The sequence below is a fragment of the Semicossyphus pulcher genome, unplaced genomic scaffold (genome assembly GCF_022749685.1).
Source record: "Semicossyphus pulcher isolate SPU_LCO1_2020_fin unplaced genomic scaffold, fSemPul1.0.p SCAF_3, whole genome shotgun sequence".
In the NCBI taxonomy this organism is placed as follows: Eukaryota; Metazoa; Chordata; class Actinopteri; order Labriformes; family Labridae; genus Semicossyphus; species Semicossyphus pulcher.
Genome location: NW_027211704.1, coordinates 12,059,688 through 12,081,179, shown reverse-complemented (window position 1 = coordinate 12,081,179; position 21,492 = coordinate 12,059,688). Strand labels below are relative to the sequence as shown.

The 21,492-nt window shown below is 43.0% G+C and overlaps 2 protein-coding genes across 5 annotated transcripts in view; one reads left to right on the top strand and one right to left on the bottom strand.

The window, feature by feature from the left end:
• Window positions 1-20,634, top strand: part of kcnab2a (potassium voltage-gated channel subfamily A regulatory beta subunit 2a) — a 101,699-nt gene extending 81,065 nt beyond the window's left edge. For all 4 annotated transcript variants that reach the window (XM_069678827.1, XM_069678826.1, XM_069678824.1 and 1 more), the window contains 13 exons: window positions 1,842-1,885; window positions 2,118-2,155; window positions 2,426-2,505; window positions 6,504-6,548; window positions 7,085-7,129; window positions 7,395-7,438; window positions 7,721-7,807; window positions 9,861-9,946; window positions 10,165-10,285; window positions 10,666-10,760; window positions 11,853-11,973; window positions 13,763-13,851; window positions 16,527-20,634. In XM_069678827.1, coding sequence (XP_069534928.1) covers window positions 2,426-2,505; window positions 6,504-6,548; window positions 7,085-7,129; window positions 7,395-7,438; window positions 7,721-7,807; window positions 9,861-9,946; window positions 10,165-10,285; window positions 10,666-10,760; window positions 11,853-11,973; window positions 13,763-13,851; window positions 16,527-16,616 — 903 coding nt within the window. In that variant the 5' untranslated portion in view covers window positions 1,842-1,885; window positions 2,118-2,155 and the 3' untranslated portion in view covers window positions 16,617-20,634. The remainder of the gene's footprint in view (window positions 1-1,841; window positions 1,886-2,117; window positions 2,156-2,425; window positions 2,506-6,503; window positions 6,549-7,084; window positions 7,130-7,394; window positions 7,439-7,720; window positions 7,808-9,860; window positions 9,947-10,164; window positions 10,286-10,665; window positions 10,761-11,852; window positions 11,974-13,762; window positions 13,852-16,526) is intronic.
• megf6b (multiple EGF-like-domains 6b) overlaps window positions 20,599-21,492 on the bottom strand; it is a 58,375-nt gene continuing 57,481 nt past the window's right edge. Inside the window, exon 38 of the mRNA XM_069678823.1 lies at window positions 20,599-21,473. Coding sequence (XP_069534924.1) covers window positions 21,409-21,473 — 65 coding nt within the window. The 3' untranslated portion in view covers window positions 20,599-21,408. The remainder of the gene's footprint in view (window positions 21,474-21,492) is intronic.

The window sequence follows — 21,492 nt, the reverse complement described above, 5'->3', positions numbered from 1 at the left end:
CTAAAGATTTCGCTCACTAAGCTGCTTTTGGTTATCTCTGTTCGTTACGCTAAGCAGCAGCTTCCTTCAGGGGCATTTCGCTCATGCAATTAACAGTGAGTTAATTGTAGATCAGCTCCAGTGGTTTGCCAGAGGGGACTTGTGTTAACCTTGTCACCGCGGTGCACCGTAAGGGGCACGTGGTCCCACTGAATCGTCTCTCTGTTTCTCCCTCATGACTGACTGGGGTTTGCTTCGAAGTCAGCAGGCTCCTATACGTGAAGTCAGCAGGCTCTGTGACACGATTACAGACATCACCGACTAAATCAGATCTATTTAATGAGGAGGCTTGTAGAAAGAAACTTAGACACAAACGCTTTACTTGCAAAATAGACAAAATGGATTTGATTTTATTACTTTTTAATATCGCACAATCTCTGGTGGCTCTGAGATATATTGAATTTGCTGTCATACGCGATATTGCGTTAGAAAACAAAGAATATAGATGAATGGAGACACTCTCCCCGCATCTATGTTGGAAGAAATGAAGCTGGCAGATTTAGTGAACATTTAACAGGATTAACTCTTCCAATATAGAAAGTACTGTATATGGAGATACATCAAACAGAAACTTAAGCACATGAAAAGCTCCTTTTTGTGTCACTACAACACAAATGTAGCCCACTTAGCCGACTTAGAGGGGACGTCAAACTGTCGATTTTCCATATTCGTTTTAAACGGTTTAGTCTGTGCTTTTGGACTCGGTGTTCAGACCACAGTGAAAGAAGTGTTTTGTTAGTCACCGCAGCAATTCAGCAATCTTATCATGGCTTCACAAAACACCCACACACACACACACACACGGTCCAACTCACACATACAGCCACAAGCGCAGTCCTGTAACACTCAAACATCTGCACACACACGCACAGCACACCTTTTCCTCTGTCTCCCTCTCTTTCATTCCAACAGTATTTCTATACAGGCGGTCTTATAAAAATAAATTAGATATCCTCCCACACGCTCACTTTGACTCCTGCACACGTTACATCATCTCTGATGCCACATTTCTTTTATCTTTCTACACTGCGAGCTTATCTCCTAGGGGAGGTTGACCAAAAGGTAGGACACATTTGGGTGTTTAATCAGTGATATCTAAAGAAATTGAAGTACTGAAGATACTCTGAATTCCTCCTGAAAATAAAGTGACTGTATAATAGCAAATTACGCAGATCAGATTTTTTTGTGCTCATAACAAATGCCCTGTCATTTCAGCTTTTAGCAACTGAACTCAGAGGTCTTAGAAAAGTTTAAAAGCTGGCACAAAAGAACCAAAGACCCAAAGCAAAGCTGTGATTGTCAGCAGAGGGGTCTGTCTGGGTCCTGATAGGCTCAGAGACGCCAGCTTTAGGAGCGAGTCGTGTGTGTAGTCGAGCTTCCTCGTCGCTGTGGGGGGATTTTAGTCAGACGGCTGCTGAGGGATCCTGGTGTGCTGAGAGGAAACATTTCTGTGGATGTCATGGTGGGGCGTGCTTAAAAACCACTTCCTCCCTTTGAATTATTCCTGACATTTCACTGCACACACACATACGCACACATTCTCATCATCCGCAGCACACTGTCCTTCCATTCAATCTACATGTGTCAGGGTCGATGCAGGAAGTCCCGAGCTTCCGACTTTTCTTACATTACAGAGGAGTGATAGGGTTGTTTATTTAGTTATTTGTTTATCGATCAATCAAAGGTAAACATAAGGCCTAAAGTCGCCCTCTAAAGGTCTTAGCCACCCCCAGAAAAATAACACAAATCACTGCCACCTCGGTGCTCCATTAATGTTAATGCAATTCTCTCTGTTTTGACAGAAACCTCGGGAAGTCGGGCCTGCGGGTGTCCTGCCTCGGATTAGGTAAGAGCCTCTTGGATCATGAGACGCACTGATAACTTTGCTGCATCACAAAAACATTGTGTAACCGACTTGAGAGGGGGACTCATAACCTCGAGGTCCTTGTAATAGGGTTCAAATATATTATCCAAACTCTGTGTGCAGAACATGTAGGTTCACTGTTGGCTATTTCATCTGTGCACACGTGTGTTTATGCACTCACCCTCTGACTCCACCTCCCTGTCACCCTCTGCAGGAACATGGGTGACGTTCGGTGGACAGATAACGGACGAGGTGAGAGCAGATGGATTTTTCATCATCTTCCATCAGTCAAAGCTCGGGAATGGATACGCTCCATATGATCCGGCACATCCCGGGTTGCTCAAGAAGAACCCTATTTTTACTTCTAGTGAAAACATGCAGCCGGAGGGAGTCAACAAGCTGAACAAACACATATTACATAGGAGAGAAGTTTAATAATTAAAAAGTCCTTACACCTCACGTCGGTGGTCTCTCACCCCATCCTCTCCCCTCCCTGCTCCCTCTCCCCTGCTCTCTCAACAGATGGCAGAGCAGCTGATGACTCTCGCCTATGAAAATGGCATCAATCTGTTTGACACAGCGGAGGTCTACGCTGCGGGGAAGTGAGTATATCCTGTGCCCCGGGTCAAGCAGCAGTGAGCAGTAGCACCAAATAATATACAGAGCTGTTCACATATGAAACATTAAAGTAGGGTATTTAGCTAATTTCAGGCTTCATATTTCACTCTGTTATACCTGTGGAGTAGCTTAGCATCATTTACAGTCAAAAAAACGAATTAATTTTTCTCACACTGCTTCTCTGTGCAGGCCCTCATACAGCCTCTGCCTGAAACGACTCAGTCAGCTCTGTCCCTTTAAGAAACCCCGCCCCTACAAGCCGCTTTGTTCGGATTGGCCAGCTCTCCGCAGCCTGCCGAGGGGCAGAACTCAGTGTTTGCTCCTCCTTCCCTGTGGCCGTGTTACAGAGCTGTCGGCAAAGAGTTAACTTCACTTTTTCGATTTGAAATGACGAGCAGAGCCGTTGAGCAGAGTGGTGGAGTGACGAAACATTTCCGAGGCAGACTGAGCTGCTGGGTGGGCGTGTCCTTAAACTGTGCCAGGGGCAGGACATTTTGATGTGTCTAGCGCAGATGCCCAAATATAGAGTCTCTCCACTTTGTGACGTCACAAAGTGAAGCGTCTGGAGAAGACTGTCTGAAAGCAAGTGTTCACAGCAGCCTGCAGACTGAGACTTTTTTTTTAGCAGGAGATTACTCCAACATACTTTTACCTACAGATATGAAACCACATTTAGTCTGGACATCCAACATTGTAACATTATATATATATCTTAAAATGTGAAACAGTAAAATACCCCCTCTTTAAAAAACCACCAGGTAGAGATTAAATACAGTTGTATAAAAAAGTATGTAAATATGACGTCGCTGCTCTACAGAACATAAGCTGGTAGTGTGTTCTCTCTACACGTGTTAAGACTAGCCTTTGAAATAGTTGCAATAATTTGTGCAACAAAGTACAATGAAGGTATTTCAAATGTGTTTGACTGACTCCAAGCTGCGAAAAATGACTCAATGTGCAATGTGTCTTTCCAAAAACAAAATTCTCAACAGTTTTCATCGGGACTATTTTCTCAGCCGAAAGCAGATCCAGTGACCTCTTACAGGACATAACAGATTAATGCCTCTGTCCTTTATCTTAGACCTCAGATGAAGTCCGACCTCCTCATTAACACATTCTTGTTGTTGCGGTAACACTCATGAGGGTTCAGATATTCTCGGTCTAAATTTATAGATCAACCTTTGATGATATATTTAAAGCAGCCCTGCATTGCTGTGTTGCTGTGTGTAGTAGTGGTTTAAATTCCAGCATGGATTAATCTGGCTTTGTTGTAACTCGGGTGCTTGAAATAATCTAAGGGATTATCCTTTACACACAGTTACTCTGATTACCCGTACCAAGGCCTTTATTTCTTTAATCCTCCCAAGAATATTCTAGTTTTGCTATTATGTTTTGGGTGATGCGTCAGAGTGCCAGTGTCTCACAAAGAAAAACAAAGCAAAAAAAAACCTGCAGAAGGTCTCGATGCCTCCGCAGCTGTTGTCTGCTGCACGTCATCGCTTCATGCTGCATTCTTCTGGGAGCCTGTTCGTTTGTTGTCTTTTTTAGGACGGGGCCAGAAAAAGTCGATCTTTGACACAGAAGCATTACCAACTCTAACTTTGATCACAGCGCTCCCTCATAAAACAAAGCAGCGTTCAGAAAGGACAAATCTGTTAGGCACGTGCACATGTTTGAGACTGCATGTCACACAGCTCGGTGCGTGTATCACAGGTGTTAATCCTGACAGCTTCCACTGCAAAGCAGCTCCGAGCAGCTTATATTACACACATACACGGGAAGAACAAATCGCACACTTTGCACATCAGAATAAAAAAGCTTTCATGTGAAGTCCTTGGCGTTCTGGCTTGCTGCGATTCCTTCAGCAGTCAGAGAACCTGAAGTGGTGTTTGTGGCTGTACAGTGAGGCGGCTGTAATGTTGACTCTGTGTTGTGAGCGAGGACAGATAAACAGCGTTTGTAAGCTGAATTCACAGCAGCAGCTGTTTGCTGTTTGTTCGGCTGTTTGTTCTTGCTCAGCTGTACAAAACACAGAAACAGACACAGAACACACATTCAACAGAGAAATGTAGATATTCGGTGCGATTCTTAACCAGCATATCATCCCAGTGTGCAGGCTTCTGGTTTCTACAGTGTGTAACTCCCCAAACACTCGTGTTCTGCTCATCCCATGGAGCCGCTGTTATCAGCGAACACATATGGCGACAGAGCGTTTAAAGTATGTGAGAAATTGGAAAAACAGAATTAAATTTCCTTCCATGCTTTAACATATTGCTCTAGTTGCATATTAATGTCATGATATTGTTTGAAACCAGCGACAAATTGGAAGCATAATTACAGAGAAATCTGGAATAATAAAATATTATAAAATCTATGAATAATGCAGCATTATTCAGCATCGGCTTCTGCCGTGAGTCAGAACATCGACTCAGCGACTCAGCACTGGAATAAAGATCTAATTGATGGATGGATGAAGAAAGGCAACCTCCTCAAGGCGCGCTGCACCTCATGTCTGGGCTTCTTAAATTACTCACATTTCAGAAGGGCGACACGCAGAGCCTACGTGGGCGTTTGCCAGAGCAAAAACACACACACACACACACACACACACATGATCCCCCTCAGGGGAGAGTCTGAGTGCTCGTTGTTTAAAAAGGTGTGGGTCCAGCAGGCAGGTTCATTACATTTACCGGTACCTTTTTAATAAGTGACAAACAAACAAGGAACAAGATTAATAGAAACACATTTGCAGGATTTTATATTAAAGCGCAACCTTTTAAGTGGAACTAAAACACAGACAAACAAATAAAACATAAATTAGATAGATTAACTCTCTCTGGATTAACTGACTTCCTTTTAACTTACCCAATTTATAGAAACAATAAGATCATCTGTCGTGTTTCAGTATCCAGCATGACACAGCGAAATGTGTGAAGAATCACACAGAGAAGGAAATGACATTAACCTCTTATAACTGAATCTGTCAGGAGAAGAAAGATATCAATATTACAAGGTGAAGTTGGAGTAAGTAAGTAAAGATTTATTCATCCAGCACTTTTCAAAGAAAAGTTACGTAAGTCAGAGTTTCACAATAAAAGCTTTTTACATGAAATATCCAACAGGTAGAAAATAGAACTGATGACAACTGTGGTCACTTTATGTTCAGTATAAGAAGGATTGCTGTATCAGTGCTGGCTAATCATCCTCCTATGATTTATTTTAATATCACTAAATCTGCAGATTATTTTCTGGATCACTCGCTTAGTCCATTTAGTGTCAGAAAATAGTGAAAAATTGCCAGTTTCTTCTTCAGCTGACTGATATAGCTCCATCTGATTACCGCAGCCGCATGTCAGACTGTCTCGCCTCTCGACACAGACACCCCGCTCCTGGCAGGAGCTCTTATACACCGTGTCATGGTCGGGGTAAATTATGGTCCTCCATGTTTCAACACAAACTTGGCGACAAAACAGCATTTATTTCAAAACTTTGATTTGAGCAGCTAAATTATTCATCAGCGCAGCCAGTAAGACTCCAAAACAAATCTTAGTGGTTAGTTTTTCACCTCTTAAGAGCGTCCAGAAGCATTTTCTGTGTCACAAGGAGGCGTCTCATTATTCGTCAGAGTGAGAGCACTGGAGAGACATCCTGGCGACAGGTTCCTGCCCGGTCCTAATGAGCCCCATGTTGATCGTAATGTCACTCATTAGCACCCCTGTGGCTGCTAATGAGTGACATAGTGGTGCCTCCACAGCACAGCTGGGCCCCGGGCCCTGCTGACTCTGACCTGGCTGCCAATTCACACTCACCACCCCTAAACAGGTGCTCTTTCCCATGAAAGCTCTCTTATGCATTATACAGTTCGCGTGGACCGCTTATAGGAGTTGAAATTTTGCTCAGACTGAGACAGTCTGGTGTAAACGCTCCTTTCATTGTAAGACTTTCATTATTTAATCTTGCCTTCTCTCCGTCTGCTCCGCAGGGCAGAGGTGGTGCTGGGAAACATCATAAAGAAGAAAGGATGGAGGTACGAGGAACACTTTAATTGACTTGGTTTTGATTTCCGTCCCAGCCGGCCTCCCTAATCTGGTATCATCTCCTCCCTTGCATAATATTGGAAGGCTGTGAGTTGTGAACTGGAATTGTGAAGCAGGCAGATGAAAGATTCATGCGGGAAGCCGCCCCACGCCCACACACTCCTGCGTCCCTCCTCAAAGACCCTGAATAATGGATGAACCTGTAGTCCCTTGTTTTCTTCTTTGTCTGCCCTGAATCGGCGTTTGTGTAGCTGTGTAAGGTTGTGCGCCCACAACGCTCATTCAATGGTGCTTGGCTGCGGCCTGGCACAGTCACACTTATTGTTGTGGGAGGTGTGACAGTGAAAGAATAAGGTAGAAATGCTTCATTACCCAAATGCTGTGTAGGAACTTTTCATCCTAGCTTTAATGAACACGGTATCAGGTTTGTGTGGACCTTAGATAACTAATAAACTACGCTTCTGTGCTGGAATGCTCTGCGTTTGGCAGCTGTTGTAACAGATGTGCTTTCGTTTTCCATTTGCAGACGCTCGAGTCTGGTGATAACAACAAAGATCTTCTGGGGCGGAAAGTAAGTTTTATTGATTCATGATGGCGTGTCCAAATGAGAAACAATCCTGCTGTATAATTTTTCTCCACTTGTTTGATGCCCCTGCTAATGGGGTCATGCCTCATCCAAACTGATCTGTTGTCAGGTACTTTCAGTAAGGCTGAAACATGTATTAGATCATATTTCACAAAGGATATATGATGGTATATAACCACGGAGGGCAGATCCAGTCATAATTCAAATAATTGTTTTTCACAGAGGGTCTGTTTTTTTGTTTATTTTGCAGGGCGGAGACTGAAAGAGGCTTATCTCGAAAACACATTATAGAAGGTAAGTCGTGGATTAAATGTTGTCCCTGCAAAAACAAAGTACTTCCTAATTAGCTGCTTTGGCTTTGGGGAATCAAAGCTGCACTTTTTAATAATTTAAACTCTTGGGGTTGTTGGTGTAAGCAAGAAAACTTAAAGGTAACACAACCCTGTGAGAATATAGAGTGTGGGAATCCTTTACTGTTATTGTTGTGCAGTAAAAAGGTTTGTTTTTGAAGCAGAGCATAACATTTACCCCACTAATGGTTCAGTGTAACTTACTAACTGTGGTGTTTGTCTCCAGGTTTAAAAGCCTCTTTAGAAAGACTGCAGTTAGACTATGTGGACGTGGTTTTTGCGAACAGACCGGACCCGAATACACCGATGGAAGGTAATTCTTCTTTATCCTTTTGCTTTTAATGTATCACCTATTTTTTCTTCTGCTGTTATACACTAAGGGCCTGTGTCCACTTATACACGTTGTTTGTGTTGGCAGCGCACACAACCTCATTTTCAGAGCGCTTCTCACTGGCGCTTCCTGTTGCTAGGTTACAAAAGTTGTCTGCCGCACTTCCGCTTCCTCTGTAGTGATCGTTAAGTCAGTTTTGGGACAATTTGGGACAATCGAGGAATCGTGGAAGGAATCGTGTCCTGGCATTAGCGGCAGCTCTACACCTGGAAAATGTAGAAAAGTTGATATTTGAAGTCCCGCCACTTCTTGATTTTGATTAGTCGGCGAGGGGTGAAGAGACATTAACAAGCGCGGCGCTGTTCCAAAAGTATTTTCAACCGAGTGCAGCGACAAAAAACAGCTACTGAGGGTGTTTTTGCGCTGAGCACGCTGAGCACTGATTTTCTAAAATAATAGGCGCTTCCAGCATAAAAAAACACTTACGCAGGCCCTTGTTGTTTTCCATACATTTTCTCATATTGCACTTAAAAAATGCACCTCTCTCCGTCTCTATGACTACTGCAACAGGGAGACTCAAATCTACAACTCTCTTGTTACTGAAAAGTCTATTTTTAAAAAGCTGCATGTTGTCCTGGTGCTTCCACCTCCACAGTCAGAATAAGGAGGAATGAGACACTGATGCTGGAGACCTTTAAATGGCAGAGTGCTAACTGTGTGTGGGCTCAGCTGGTCACACAGTGAGCATCTGCTCCCGTGTCAGAGTTCCCCCTTTGGGTTAGAGATCGGTCAGAGGTCATCCTCCTGCCTCCGGATTGATGCTACCCTCGCTCCGGCTCTTTGGCAATACCTCAGTGTCTTGTTAGTCAGAAGTAGCTGGTGTGCTTTTTTTTTTTTATATTAAAGTCGAGGCGATTCTTCTGCCCATCTGCCCTTTAAAGATTGCACACAGTTCACATGGACAGTTATGAGTCTGTGTCTTCAAACCCACAGCTATCAGACCATCTGGGATATGTGATTCTGGCAGTCGCTACAGGGCAATACACAGGGTGAGGAGGAGGTGAGCTGCTGTTCTGTCAGTTTACAGAGAAACCCTCTTAAGCCGTGCACCCACTGGATGATCGGGGGGCTGATTTGGATCTCTGACAGACTCTGCAGAAGCAGCACATCAGCGAGGCGAATAGACGGATGGATGAAGGATTATTAAGGGTCGACACACCTTCTGTGTTATTACATTGTGGCGCTCCTTATCCTGTCCTGGACACCTTGATCTTTATCAAACAGGCTTCATATTACGGTCGACGGTCAGATGAAACACATTATCACTTTGACCGACCAAAAAACGGAAATTAAAGTTGGGTAATGTAAGATTATATTCGCCGTCACACGGGCTCAGACACGGCTATAAAATGAAATTCCTATCTCAGGCTTCAAATGAAATGTAGTGATGTGTTGACAGAAAAACCTGACTATAATCTGTGCAACATAAAGTCAAGCCTGGTCAGCACTCAGAAAAAAACATTAATCCCAGATGCACTTTTCATGTTATAGAACCAAACACATTTTTTAACCCTCTGAGAGTGAGACACATCCACTTTTTCAGCCTTGTCAGGAAGCTTTGTCTGTGATTCAAAGATCTGAACTGGTGCTAACATGCCTGTCACCTCATATTTATGTCACCGGGCTCCTTCAGTGTTCCGCTGTGAAATGTTGCAGATTATAAAAAACACAGTTTCCTGCAGATTTCCACATTAACGTCAATCAAATGTTCCCTGTCATGAATACATGTCACCCTCATCAGAACGAATCACTCAGAAATCTGAGTAACATAATCAGCTTTTCCTCTTTGCTCCTGAATGGCTGTTTGGGTTGCAAATGACAACAAATACGTCTTTTATGATAATAAAGTACGAGCAGCGCGGATACACACACAGCATTCTTTATGTGGATGCCACAGAGGCTGTAGAAAAAAACTAGTCTAAGGTGTTTTGGCATTGGCGGTGTCTTTAATGTTTCTGTGTATATGTTCTTGCAGAAACGGTTCGAGCAATGACCCATGTGATAAACCAAGGCATGGCGATGTACTGGGGAACATCCCGCTGGAGCCCAATGGAGATAATGGTGAGGCTCAGTATGTATGTGTAGATGACAGATACATAGGGTAATACTAATTTCCAACATAGCCTGAGGACTTCTCTCCTCCATTACAAGGATTTGAATTTATCTCTGATATGTAGTCTTCATTTTCCTGTTCATGATGCTCATTATTGTTCTTTGTACTTTATGTAGTGCTGCACTGTATATGAGCCTGATCCTGTTTATTGTATTGTCTCCTGTAGGAAGCGTACTCTGTGGCGAGACAGTTCAACCAGATTCCTCCCATCTGCGAGCAGGCCGAGTACCACATGTTCCAGAGAGAGAAGGTGGAGGTGCAGCTGCCTGAGCTCTTCCATAAGATAGGTGAGCTGCGACTGATTCGGTTACGGTCAAATTTTCGGCACAGACGTAGGGTGATATATTGGATACAAATTCTGTACATACAATCCTGAGTTTTAAATACAATCTTAAACATCTTTTTTAAGTGGGATTCAACTGCATATCATATCATTAAAATATCTTGCAACTAGCACACAAATACAATATGCAGACTGTGATTTTTGACTGACAAACAAGAGGAACGAAAGTCCTCCTCACACCTCTATCAGGGCAGCAAACGCAGGCTCCAGTTTAAAGTCATATCTAACTGCATCGTTTTTCTTCCGAACACAGAATAAGGCCTCAGATTCTCTGCGGTAGCGAGCAATGTTTTCCATGATGATCACATGTGTTTGTTCTCTCAGGTGTGGGGGCCATGACGTGGTCACCCCTGGCCTGTGGGATCATCTCAGGGAAATACGACGGCAGGGTGCCTCCCTACTCTCGGGCTTCTCTGAAGGTAGACGCACCCCGCTCGGTTTTCCTGGTTTTATCCTGCAAAGATCATTTGTGATCTGTGTCACCGTGCTGTGATTCCCTGCTGGTAGCTGGTCGTTTGTTTGTTTGTTTGTTTGTTTGTTTGTTTACCTTGTGTTTGTGTCTTTCAGGTTCTGTAACTCTGTGCACACTTCATATCTGTGTGTTTGCAGTGCCATGCTGACGCCATGCACTGTGTGCCTCTTTTCAGAGCAGTGTGTGACTGTTTGCCAGCTGGTTTCAGCTTAATGCAGTTTAATGCACGCACATGAGCACACACGATACATGTGCCCAGACTGCACACACACAGAACAATGGATGTAGGCCAACAGCATGTTTAAAGAAGCTATTTAATGTGTTCATCATACGTGACCTGAAATATATTTAACTTTTCTAAGCAATATTTAAGAGAAGGAGACGCAGTTTTAATGATTTAATTCACTGCTTACTCTGAGAAATATTCCACATTATATCAAATTATTTCATTAAAAACAATATTTTGAAGTCCAGAATTTGAACCTAATAGTAAGATTTGAGTCCGAGACACAGATACTAACACCCGACTTAATGCAGTGTTGTGTTCTTGTAGTACAGTGGCATGCTGTGTGTCTGTGGATAGTGTGTCCGTGACTCTTGATCCTTCCTGGTTCATCAAACTAGCTCTCCATTGTGGTGTTGTGCAGTACTCTTGGTAATGTGTGTGGATCGTGGTGCTTCCTGTTTGGTTCAGTGTTGCCTGTGGGTGTTTGTGGAAATTTGGCTCTTAAACTGATTTTTCCTACTGGTGTCTGATTTGTTACTAATATGGCATCATTACTGAGCCTTAAAATTATATAAAGATTACTGCTTTGACTCAGCTGAGCAGAAATAATTAGTTTAATAGATAATATTTCTTCCTGTAATGTTTGTCACTTTGTGATATCAGTGTAGCTGTAGCCAAGTTTCCCTGGCTGGAGGCGTAGACAGCAGGAGACAGAGTCACTTGTTTAAAAACAGGCCCTGGTGACACAGGAGCTGCGGCGCAGCCGTGTGAGCAGGGCTGTGTTTTTGAGCAGGTGTGCTGTGTTTTCGACAGGGTTACCAGTGGTTGAAGGACAAGATCTTGAGCGAGGAGGGCCGGCGTCAGCAGGCGAAGTTGAAAGAGCTGCAGGCAATCGCGGAGCGGCTGGGCTGCACTCTGCCCCAACTCGCCATCGGTACGCAGATACACTCTGCCGCTCTCTCTCTTTCTGTCTGTCTGTCCGTCCCTCTGCCTCGGACGGCCCGAGGTCTGCACTGCTCCGGTTTGACTGTGGGTGTGTGTGTGTTGTAACGTGTGTGTCTGTGCTGTAAAAAACATGTTTTTTAAAAAGAAATGAATGAGAAAATTAGTGTGAAAAAAAGGAAATTGAGATTAAGAAAATAAAAGTACCACATTATGAATATTAAAGGGACATAAACATTTAAATTAATGGATAAACAGCATCTCCTTTCAAACGAGGATCTGGCCCGCCCCCTTTAAATAGTAAATATCAACAAGGACTGTAAACATGTTTACTGTATAAATACGTACATGTAGTTCTGTGCTTTCCCCCGGCTGTTAACATGTATTCAACAGTTTCCACCGTCAGCATAAAAATAACATCCCCGACATAAATCCAGCGAGTGCTCAATATTGATTCACTCGCCGGCTGGAGAGTGAGAATGTGCAAACCCAGAGACGCTCGCTCCTGCGAGGGCTGTTAAAGCGTCAGACGTCGGGACGCTGCGAGTAAATCTGGGACTCCCTCTCTCTTCTTAGCGCAGATCAGGGCAGATTTTTCACCCTGGCAGTAATGCAGTGTCATAGATTTAGTTTCACGGCTCATCAGTGGACACTACCAATTACCATAAATCCTTCCAGCGCTCCTGAAGGCAGCACAGGAGATTAATGTCCACTGTGTAGTCCCCTACATCACTGTGGCACTCAGTATTGAATAAAAACTATATAACAATGACAGACTCCTTCCCGCCTCTGGCGTCACACTGAGGCCTGCTGGTTATGAGAGGAGAATACAGTTATTAGACGTGAAGGTATCTCAGTATCCTGAGGGAGGCTGCACCTGCGTCAATCTAAAGACATTTTACTGTTGTCATTTTTGGCTACTTTCTCATAAGGGTGGAAGATTTGTTTAGAGGCATAATCCTGCTTTGTTTACTGCCACACGCTCAATCCCTTTATGCTGTAATCTGCTTACAAGAGTATTTTTCTCAATTGCAGAAACAGTTGTATTGCATAATGCAGCTCAGAATTATAATAGCAGCCCAAATGAGAGGAGGGGCACAAAAAGCATGTTCCTACTTATTTATATTGTAAGGTACATTTCCTCACATACAGCACTCCCTATTTTATTCTACTTTATATATCTGCTGTACTACACAGGTTAGATATAGTTTATTGTTATTTTAAAATAATGCTTATTCTGCGGGCTGCAAAACGAGTTTTTAAAAAACAACAGGAAGTCTCATGATACCAAACTTTATTTCTGCACAAACTGATTTTAGAGCTAAAGTTGTTTATTTTGCAGATCAGTTCACAAAAACTTTATATCTGTTTATTTAGAGCAAACTATACAATTACCAGAGCATGTGCTTCTTCTATCAGTAAAATGCTAATTTATAAGTTAACAGACATTTTTCTGATAAAACTTTTGCATTAAGAAGTTTAATATAATAATACATGAATTTAGCCTGTAACAAAGTATTCTCATAATGTTGCCAGTGAAGGATCTGTTTTCTTATTTCACCGTAGCGTGTGATGTGAGGGAGCGTCTGTGTCATCTGTGGTCAGGAAATGATGCAGTAGCCTCCAGCGATTGACATTTGACATGTGCATATATAAGAAAAACTGGTGTGTTTGTCAAGAAATGTGTGTGTGTGAATTGATTGTGCTGTGTGAGTGTGAGTGTGTGTGTGTACATCTACAGTGGAGGTTGGGGTGTCATGATGTTTACTGGTTTCCTGCAGCGTGGTGCCTACGGAACGAGGGGGTGAGCTCTGTGCTTTTAGGGGCGTCCAACACCGACCAGCTGATGGAGAACATAGGAGCAATACAGGTGAGGCCCCCGAAATATCTGTGCGTGTTTGTGTGTGTGTGTCCATGTTTGTTGTTCTGAAGTGGCGTCATTTGTGAAAATGTGACCCGACCGGCTTCATCAGGCTGCGTTGTCGTGCCTCAGAGTTTGAAAGGCAGCCTCCTCCTCTGGGTACAGCTCGGCCTCTTGGGCAGTTTGCTGCCTCACGCTCGGGTGCTTCACTGTACCGAGTTAATAAGGTCAGCCGAGTATCAGTTGCCGTGGGGATTGGAGACGAGTTACGGCCTCTTCCTCCTCTGCTGATAAGATGCACTCCTTTAATGGGGTTTTCCACCGGTGGGGGTTTACGTCCTCTCCTCGCATTATGTCTGGGCCGCTGTAAAGAGCAATCCTTCACTTCTCCCTTCTGATGCTCCTGTTGTGTTTTCTTCAGTGTGTGTGCGCGCGTTAATATCCTTGATGTGTTCACACTATACGGCTCCTCTCCCTCAGCACATTTGATATTTTTCAAATGTTATGCTCACATTTCCCGAGGGCTCCATACTTTTCCTTTTACTGGGGAATATTACATCACTGACCCTGAAATAGAGCCACAGCCCCACAGATGGGCCTTTAATCCACATGAAATTAACTTTTTTTTTACTTTTTTCCATTTAGTTATTTTCTTCAATGTGGAAAGAGAAACATTAAACAAACTTTTTTTTCATTTTCTACATGGGAATAGCTTTTATGTAATAATTGCACATTTTAAACTTTATTCTGAAGGAAATGATCAAAAATTTACCAGTTATGTTGTTTGCAACTAAAACACATCAGTAATAATTAACAATATACTGATATTGAAGTGACATGGGCATTCTTGTTAATGTACGGAAGCCCTTAGCGGACATGTATCCATACATTTTAGTTACTCCGTTTTCCCGTGATAACGAGTAATTTCTGGTAGTTTTCTCGAGATCTCGACTTATTTATCACGTTATCTCAAGATAACGACGTGGCACCGCCAGAGTTGTTAAAGCACATAACCATCACAGGCTTAACTTTCCTCATTAGTCTGGGCAAAGGCAGCATGGCATATCCTGGTCTGTCACAGCGACTAGCCTGTTGTTTTGTTTTCTAGATTGCTTAAAAAATGATCCCATTATTACAAGAAAACCAGCTTTGTTATCTTGAGATAACAAGAAAAAGAAGTCGAGATCTCGAGAAAATAACTGAAAAGGACTCGTTATCGTGGGAAAACGGAGTAAATAAAATGTATGGATACGTGTCCACTAAGGGCTTCCATCATAATAAAATGTATGGATACGTGTCCACTAAGGGCTTCCGTAGTAATAAAATGTATGGATACTTGTCCGCTGAGGGCTTCCGTAGTAATAAAATGTATGGATACGTGTCCGCTAAGGGCTTCCGTAGTAATAAAATGTATGGATACGTGTCCGCTAAGGGCTTCCGTAGTAATAAAATGTATGGATACATGTCCGCTGAGGGCTTCCGTAGTAATAAAATGTATGGATACGTGTCCGCTAAGGGCTTCCGTAGTAATAAAATGTATGGATACATGTCCGCTGAGGGCTTCCGTAGTGATAAAATGTATGGATACATGTCCGCTAAGGGCTTCCATCATAATAAAATGTATGGATACTTGTCCACTAAGGGCTTCCGTAGTAATAAAATGTATGGATACTTGTCCGCTGAGGGCTTCCGTAGTAATAAAATGTATGGATACTTGTCCGCTGAGGGCTTCCGTAGTAATAAAATGTATGGATACGTGTCCGCTGAGGGCTTCCGTAGTAATAAAATGTATGGATACTTGTCCGCTAAGGGCTTCCGTAGTAATAAAATGTATGGATACGTGTCCGCTGAGGGCTTCCGTAGTAATAAAATGTATGGATACTTGTCCGCTAAGGGCTTCCGTAGTAATAAAATGTATGGATACTTGTCCGCTAAGGGCTTCCGTAGTAATAAAATGTATGGATACGTGTCCGCTGAGGGCTTCCGTAGTAATAAAATGTATGGATACGTGTCCGCTGAGGGCTTCCGTAGTAGTAAAATGTATGGATACGTGTCCGCTGAGGGCTTCCGTAGTAATAAAATGTATGGATACTTGTCCGCTGAGGGCTTCCGTAGTAATAAGATGTATGGATACTTGTCCGCTGAGGGCTTCCGTAGTAATAAAATGTATGGATACGTGTCCGCTGAGGGCTTCCGTAGTAGTAAAATGTATGGATACGTGTCTGCTAAGGGCTTCCGTAGTAACAAGCAGTCAGTGCAATAATTCTGAATATTACTTTTACCCAAATTTGATTCGAGCACTTTTACTTTTGGATTATTTTGACTTTGTGCTAATTGCTGCTTCTACTTCAGAAAAGCATCTGTCTGCATTCTTCTTTCTCCACTATATAAAGTGAAAAAATGTAAGCTAACGAAAACAAGGTACAAAAATCCATGGTCACTAAAGGGAGGAAAAAATATATTCAGGCCAAGTTTTGCTACATTGAGAGCTCGAAATGGATTTTTATGCTATTATGTCAACAGCATTCTGAGCGCTGAATGTGGTAAAATGCTGCCTGAGTATGTTTCCATCCCTCATGCTGTCCAGAGGCTGTGATGTGAAACTGCAGACGGTTTCTGATGATTTTGAACAACTGACTTTAAACACAAGAACATGTTTACTCTTTGTATCTCTTTCTTCTCAGGTTCTTCCAAAGCTGTCGTCATCCATCACACATGAGGTGGACAGCATCCTGGGGAACAAGCCGTACAGTAAAAAGGACTACCGCTCCTAACGCGCAGCACGGCCCCGCCCGGCAGGGCTGCACCCAGGCTGCAGCCGCAGCGCCCCACCTTTGCCTGATCCTCTGTTTGCTTGAGCTTTTACTGAGTGAGACCCTGGCGCATGAGTCTGGCCACACCATGGCCACCCAGGGCACCTCATTTAGAGTCACGGGGATAAGATAAGAAAAAGGGGGGAAAAAATACAGTCACCTCTACAGGAAAAGAAGGGATTAACGATGAAAGACAAAAAGTGGGAGAGAGGTTAAAGATATGCGCTCATACTTAAATCAGTTACACATCCAATTCAGCTGAACGTATTTTAAAATCGTAGAAAAAAATATCTTTTTAAAAAATAAGCACACGCTTGCTTGGCAGCCAGATCTCTTTTTTCTTTGTTTGTTTTGCTTTTTTTTCTAGAGCTGAATGCAACTCAAAGGAAGATAAAGTTCATACTGTATGACAATAGGAGAAATACTCTGTTGCACATGTACCATAGCCATGCATTTGTTCCTCGGCGTTCTGTTTACAAACACGTGTGTACTGTACCGAGTCCGTCAAGGTTTCTCTGAGAACTGTTTGTTTGTGTTGTTGACATTATCAGTGTACGAGCCCTGTGTGGGCTCCAACAATCAGCACTTTAGTATGGTCAGAACAGGTGACGGAGGGGAGAGGGTGGGGATTACAGTAGTCTTATCTCACAGCCATTGCACTATAGATTCATATCGCCTCCTGATAATTCCCTCCCCTCATTCCCCCTCTTTGTCTTCACTGGCGGGACGTGTGTTCGAGCCTGATGCTTTTCAGGGGAGGCCGGAGATGCTCCTCCTCCTCTGTCCTGACCGGTGAACCGTCTGTAACAACGCGTCAGGAGCGTAGGCCGACGCCTCAGGGCGACGCGTCCGCCACTGAAGAGATTAGTAATAAATTCATCCCTGACTGCAGTCGCGTGAAATCAAATGCAGAGTTCACTGTGCTCCCCGGCCTCTGTTCCCTGTTTCCAGGCTGAGGATTTACTAAACAGGAAGTGGTCATATCACTGCTGGCTCCACATCTCATGGAAACTCCTCCTGGATCATATTTGTTTGAGTATTTTGCCTTATTTACAGTTGCATCAGACTGTGCTGCAGGCTTTGGCGTAGACAGCTGCCCCCTCCTTTCGCCCGCCTGGTCTTGTGTCCCCAGTAAACACGGGAACGCTGACTTGTGCGATGAAGAGGCGGTGTTTCCAGTTTAATCAGTGGGCGGCAGCAGCTCAGGGAACAGAGCAGGTGGTTTTTAGTGGTGCGTTGGCGTGCACACGGTCAGGAGGTTGTATTTACTCGTCTGTCTTTCGTTCATGTGTGGACACTGGGGAGGACCAGTGACATTTTAGCGTGGCTCGAGCCAAAGATCTTTTCTTCATCTCTCTTTGACAAACACACACTCCGAGTGTTTCACTCTCACTTCCTGCAAGATTATAAAACTCATCTTGACGCATGTGCTGTCCAGCTTGTAATCTATCTATGGTATGGACTTTACTCCATATATATCTTTACTTGACAATGCTGTTATACTAGTAAACAAATACGTCCTTCATATACAGAATGCATAGTACAGCTTCCTGCTTTAGGATCGGTAAGGTTCGTTTCAGGCCACGTAAAACCTGAGACGTGTCAGAAGTATTATCGCAAAAAAATTTGACGCCACCGTATATCATTGTCTCACCTTTGGGTGCTCTCTTACTGTGATTAAAGCACAAGTGGATAGCATGCGATACATCTTTAAAGCATGGACCCTCCTCACCCAGCCGACCGTACGTACATACGGGATGAACAAAGGTGATGCTACTCCGCTTACTAACACGTGTAGATACTAAATCTTAACTAACTGCTGATAAAGTTTTAAATCATAGCAAAAAAACTAACTGTCATATTAGTGCGAGTGGTGATGTGAGTGAGAGCTTCTCAGTTAAAGGAGGGGTAATCAAAGCGAGCGTTACTGTGAAGGATTGTGTGGATGAGCTTTACAGTCGAGGTGATTTTTAACAACAGCAGAGTGATTTCATGTCCCCGCTGTTGATCCTGTCTGTGTGTCTGTGTGTGTGTGTCACTTGCTTTAGCCTGTCGTAGAAACTGTTTCCTGTACACGTTTTGATTTGCTGTGTCTGCGTGAATAAAACTGGCGCAAGCTGATGTTTTCAAAAACAAGGAGAAAAAAAAAAAAAGAAAACTTTGTCGATTTAATCCGTGGAGTTCACGTGTCTTAATATTTTCATCTGCAGGGAGACGGGAGGAAGTTTGAGACTGAACAGGAAATGCATTTTGGGAAGGACACTGGTTCGTTTTCTTGTCAAGAGTTGAAATAAAAGGTTTGTTTACAGACTCGATCTGTATGCTTAAAATGAGGCTAACATTACCACAATCAGCTGACTAACTTAGCTTAGCATAAAGATGGAAGTAAACAGATCCCTGACTCTGTCCTTAGGTTACAAAGTCTAACTACCAGCTCCTTTAAAGCTCGCTAGTAACAAGTGAAGTTTAATCTATACGAAAAACAAAGTGTAAAAACAACTGAATGTCTTATGATGGTGACTCCAGAACGTTACTGGATCCAGCCAAGAAGTAGTCAATGTAGTAAATGAAGATGTCTTAAGCTTTTGGTGTCACTGAACAGAGCAGTGAAGTTGCCTCTGTGATGCTCGCTCTGGGTCTTTTTTTGCAATTCATTCAAAATCAGAAGCAAGACCAAAAAACAATCTGATTTCTTTTGCACAAATTTTTGCTCTCCAACTGTTTTGGTGTCCCTGCTCGGTGTACATTAGTTAGAGGTGTAACCACCTCCAGTTATTTGTGCAACTACTAACCTGAGCCGATACAATGAAGACCAATTAGCAGCAAAGAAATAGTGCAACACGTGCTGTGGGCATGTCAGAGCTAACATGCTAGTCAGTAGCTTTCAAGTTAGCTAACGTTGTATACATAAGCAACTTATTATGTTCTTTAACCGTTTGGAAAGCGTATTTGTTCTGTAGCATGTTCTGTCCTGTAGAAAAGGGAAGGCAGGAGAAAACGTTTCAAGCAGGGACGGTGACAACATCCAATAACACACCTTTTTTTGTTGTTGTTTTTACACTTTCTTGTTTTTATTACACAAAACACTTTAAAGGAGCTGGTAAACCTATTGTGTTACCTTTGAGCAAAGCTAGCTTAGCTGTTTTCCCAGCTTCGCCATTCATGCTAAGCTAACTTTTTATTTAAGCATACAGAAACATGAGTGGTGTCAATCTTCTTCTGAAACTCTCTGCAAGAAAGCACCGTGGAGTCTTTTCCAAAATGTCAGACTTGTCCTTTAAATCGATGTCGCTGTGCGTTTAGTTTGACCATCAGAGTTGTTTCACTGCGTGCCGACCTGCCCCGACACACACGCGGCGGTGTTTAAAGGTTTGCGCACACTGTAGAAACGACTGGTCGTGTTTTAAGGCTGACGTGGTGCCCTCGCCTGTGTTGGGAGAAATTCATGCTTTAAGTGGTCCTAGTTTCATCACATTTGCTGTTCTACCATTTCAATGACTAGTTCAGAGGTGAAACCAGAGCCACAGACGGAGAGAGAGGGGGGGGTTATACAGAGAATATATTTTTATGTTTTGCCTTTAATGCAGTCGGGAGAATTCAAAGAAGTGTTTTTATTTTTGTTCATCACGCTGCATTTTTCCTATCAGTATTGTATCGATTTTAAGACTGACGAAAAAGAAAAAGCAATTTATTTGTGTTGTGTGTGCATTATGAGGAATGCTCTGAGGTGAATGAAACGCCGGACTGATTTCACTCTGAAGATGACGTAGTGAGCGCCTGGTATCTCCTGTACATACTCTGACCTTTGTATATATATTTCTGGTTGTGATCACCTCTGCCTTTTTCTCGTTTCTTTCTTTTAGTTTCTTTTTCGCAGGCGTTGCTATCTGCACTGTGCTTGAATCTGACTTTAGACAGGATGTACAGCTTCGATCTTCAATGAAAATGAAATAATGATAAAATAAGAATGGTAAACAAACCTTTGTGTGTCTGTCTTTATTGGCTTTCAGGTGTGAAACCTCAATACTCGGGTGTTTACTGGACTGTAGACTTGGCACAACTGCAAAGTCTCTTATCCAGGAGGGAAAAAAATATGCATTTTAAACGTATTCAAATGTATAAAAGTGTGAAATATAAATATCAAGCAATTTATACACAAAATCATCTCAAAGATAATTAGACTTTAACCTTGGAAAGGTCCAGGTGAATGCTGGGTTACATTAAGTGACTCATATTGAACTTTAAAATTCCAGCTGTCAGTTTATATACTTAAACAACAGTATGTGCTTTATGGTAATATACTATAAAAGTCTGAGGATCATTGTATAAACCTTGTAATGTACAGTACAGCTCTATTAGCACCATTGGAGTGAGGGTAGTACTTCATATTGTATAGATGTAAAACAACCTCGTAGTTCTGGTACAGGTTGTAAGATTTCCAGCAACTTCCTTAAAAAAACAAAAACGATTATTTATATACAGCACCAGCAAACGGTATTTTTAGGACAAAATATTAAACACAAAGTCCAAGAACATCTCCAGCGAGGCCCGGCTGACAAACCAGCCCGAACAGTTCACGACGCAAAAAAAGATCCAGCTCAGGTCCGAACACGAAACCGCGCTTCTCATCAGAGAGTCTGTTTCCATGCAGGTCGTCCAGCTGCTGCTACAACTCGCTCTCACTCACATGAGTCCCTTCAGTAAAAATGTGCTGATCTGTCCCAGTTCAGAGTCTTCCAGGTGGATGTTCGTGCTATAATGAGTTGTCGTGTTGCGAGTCTCCTCTGCTGCTGCTGGAGGTGAGGCGCGGGGGTCCACCTGAGGAAACATAGAGAGC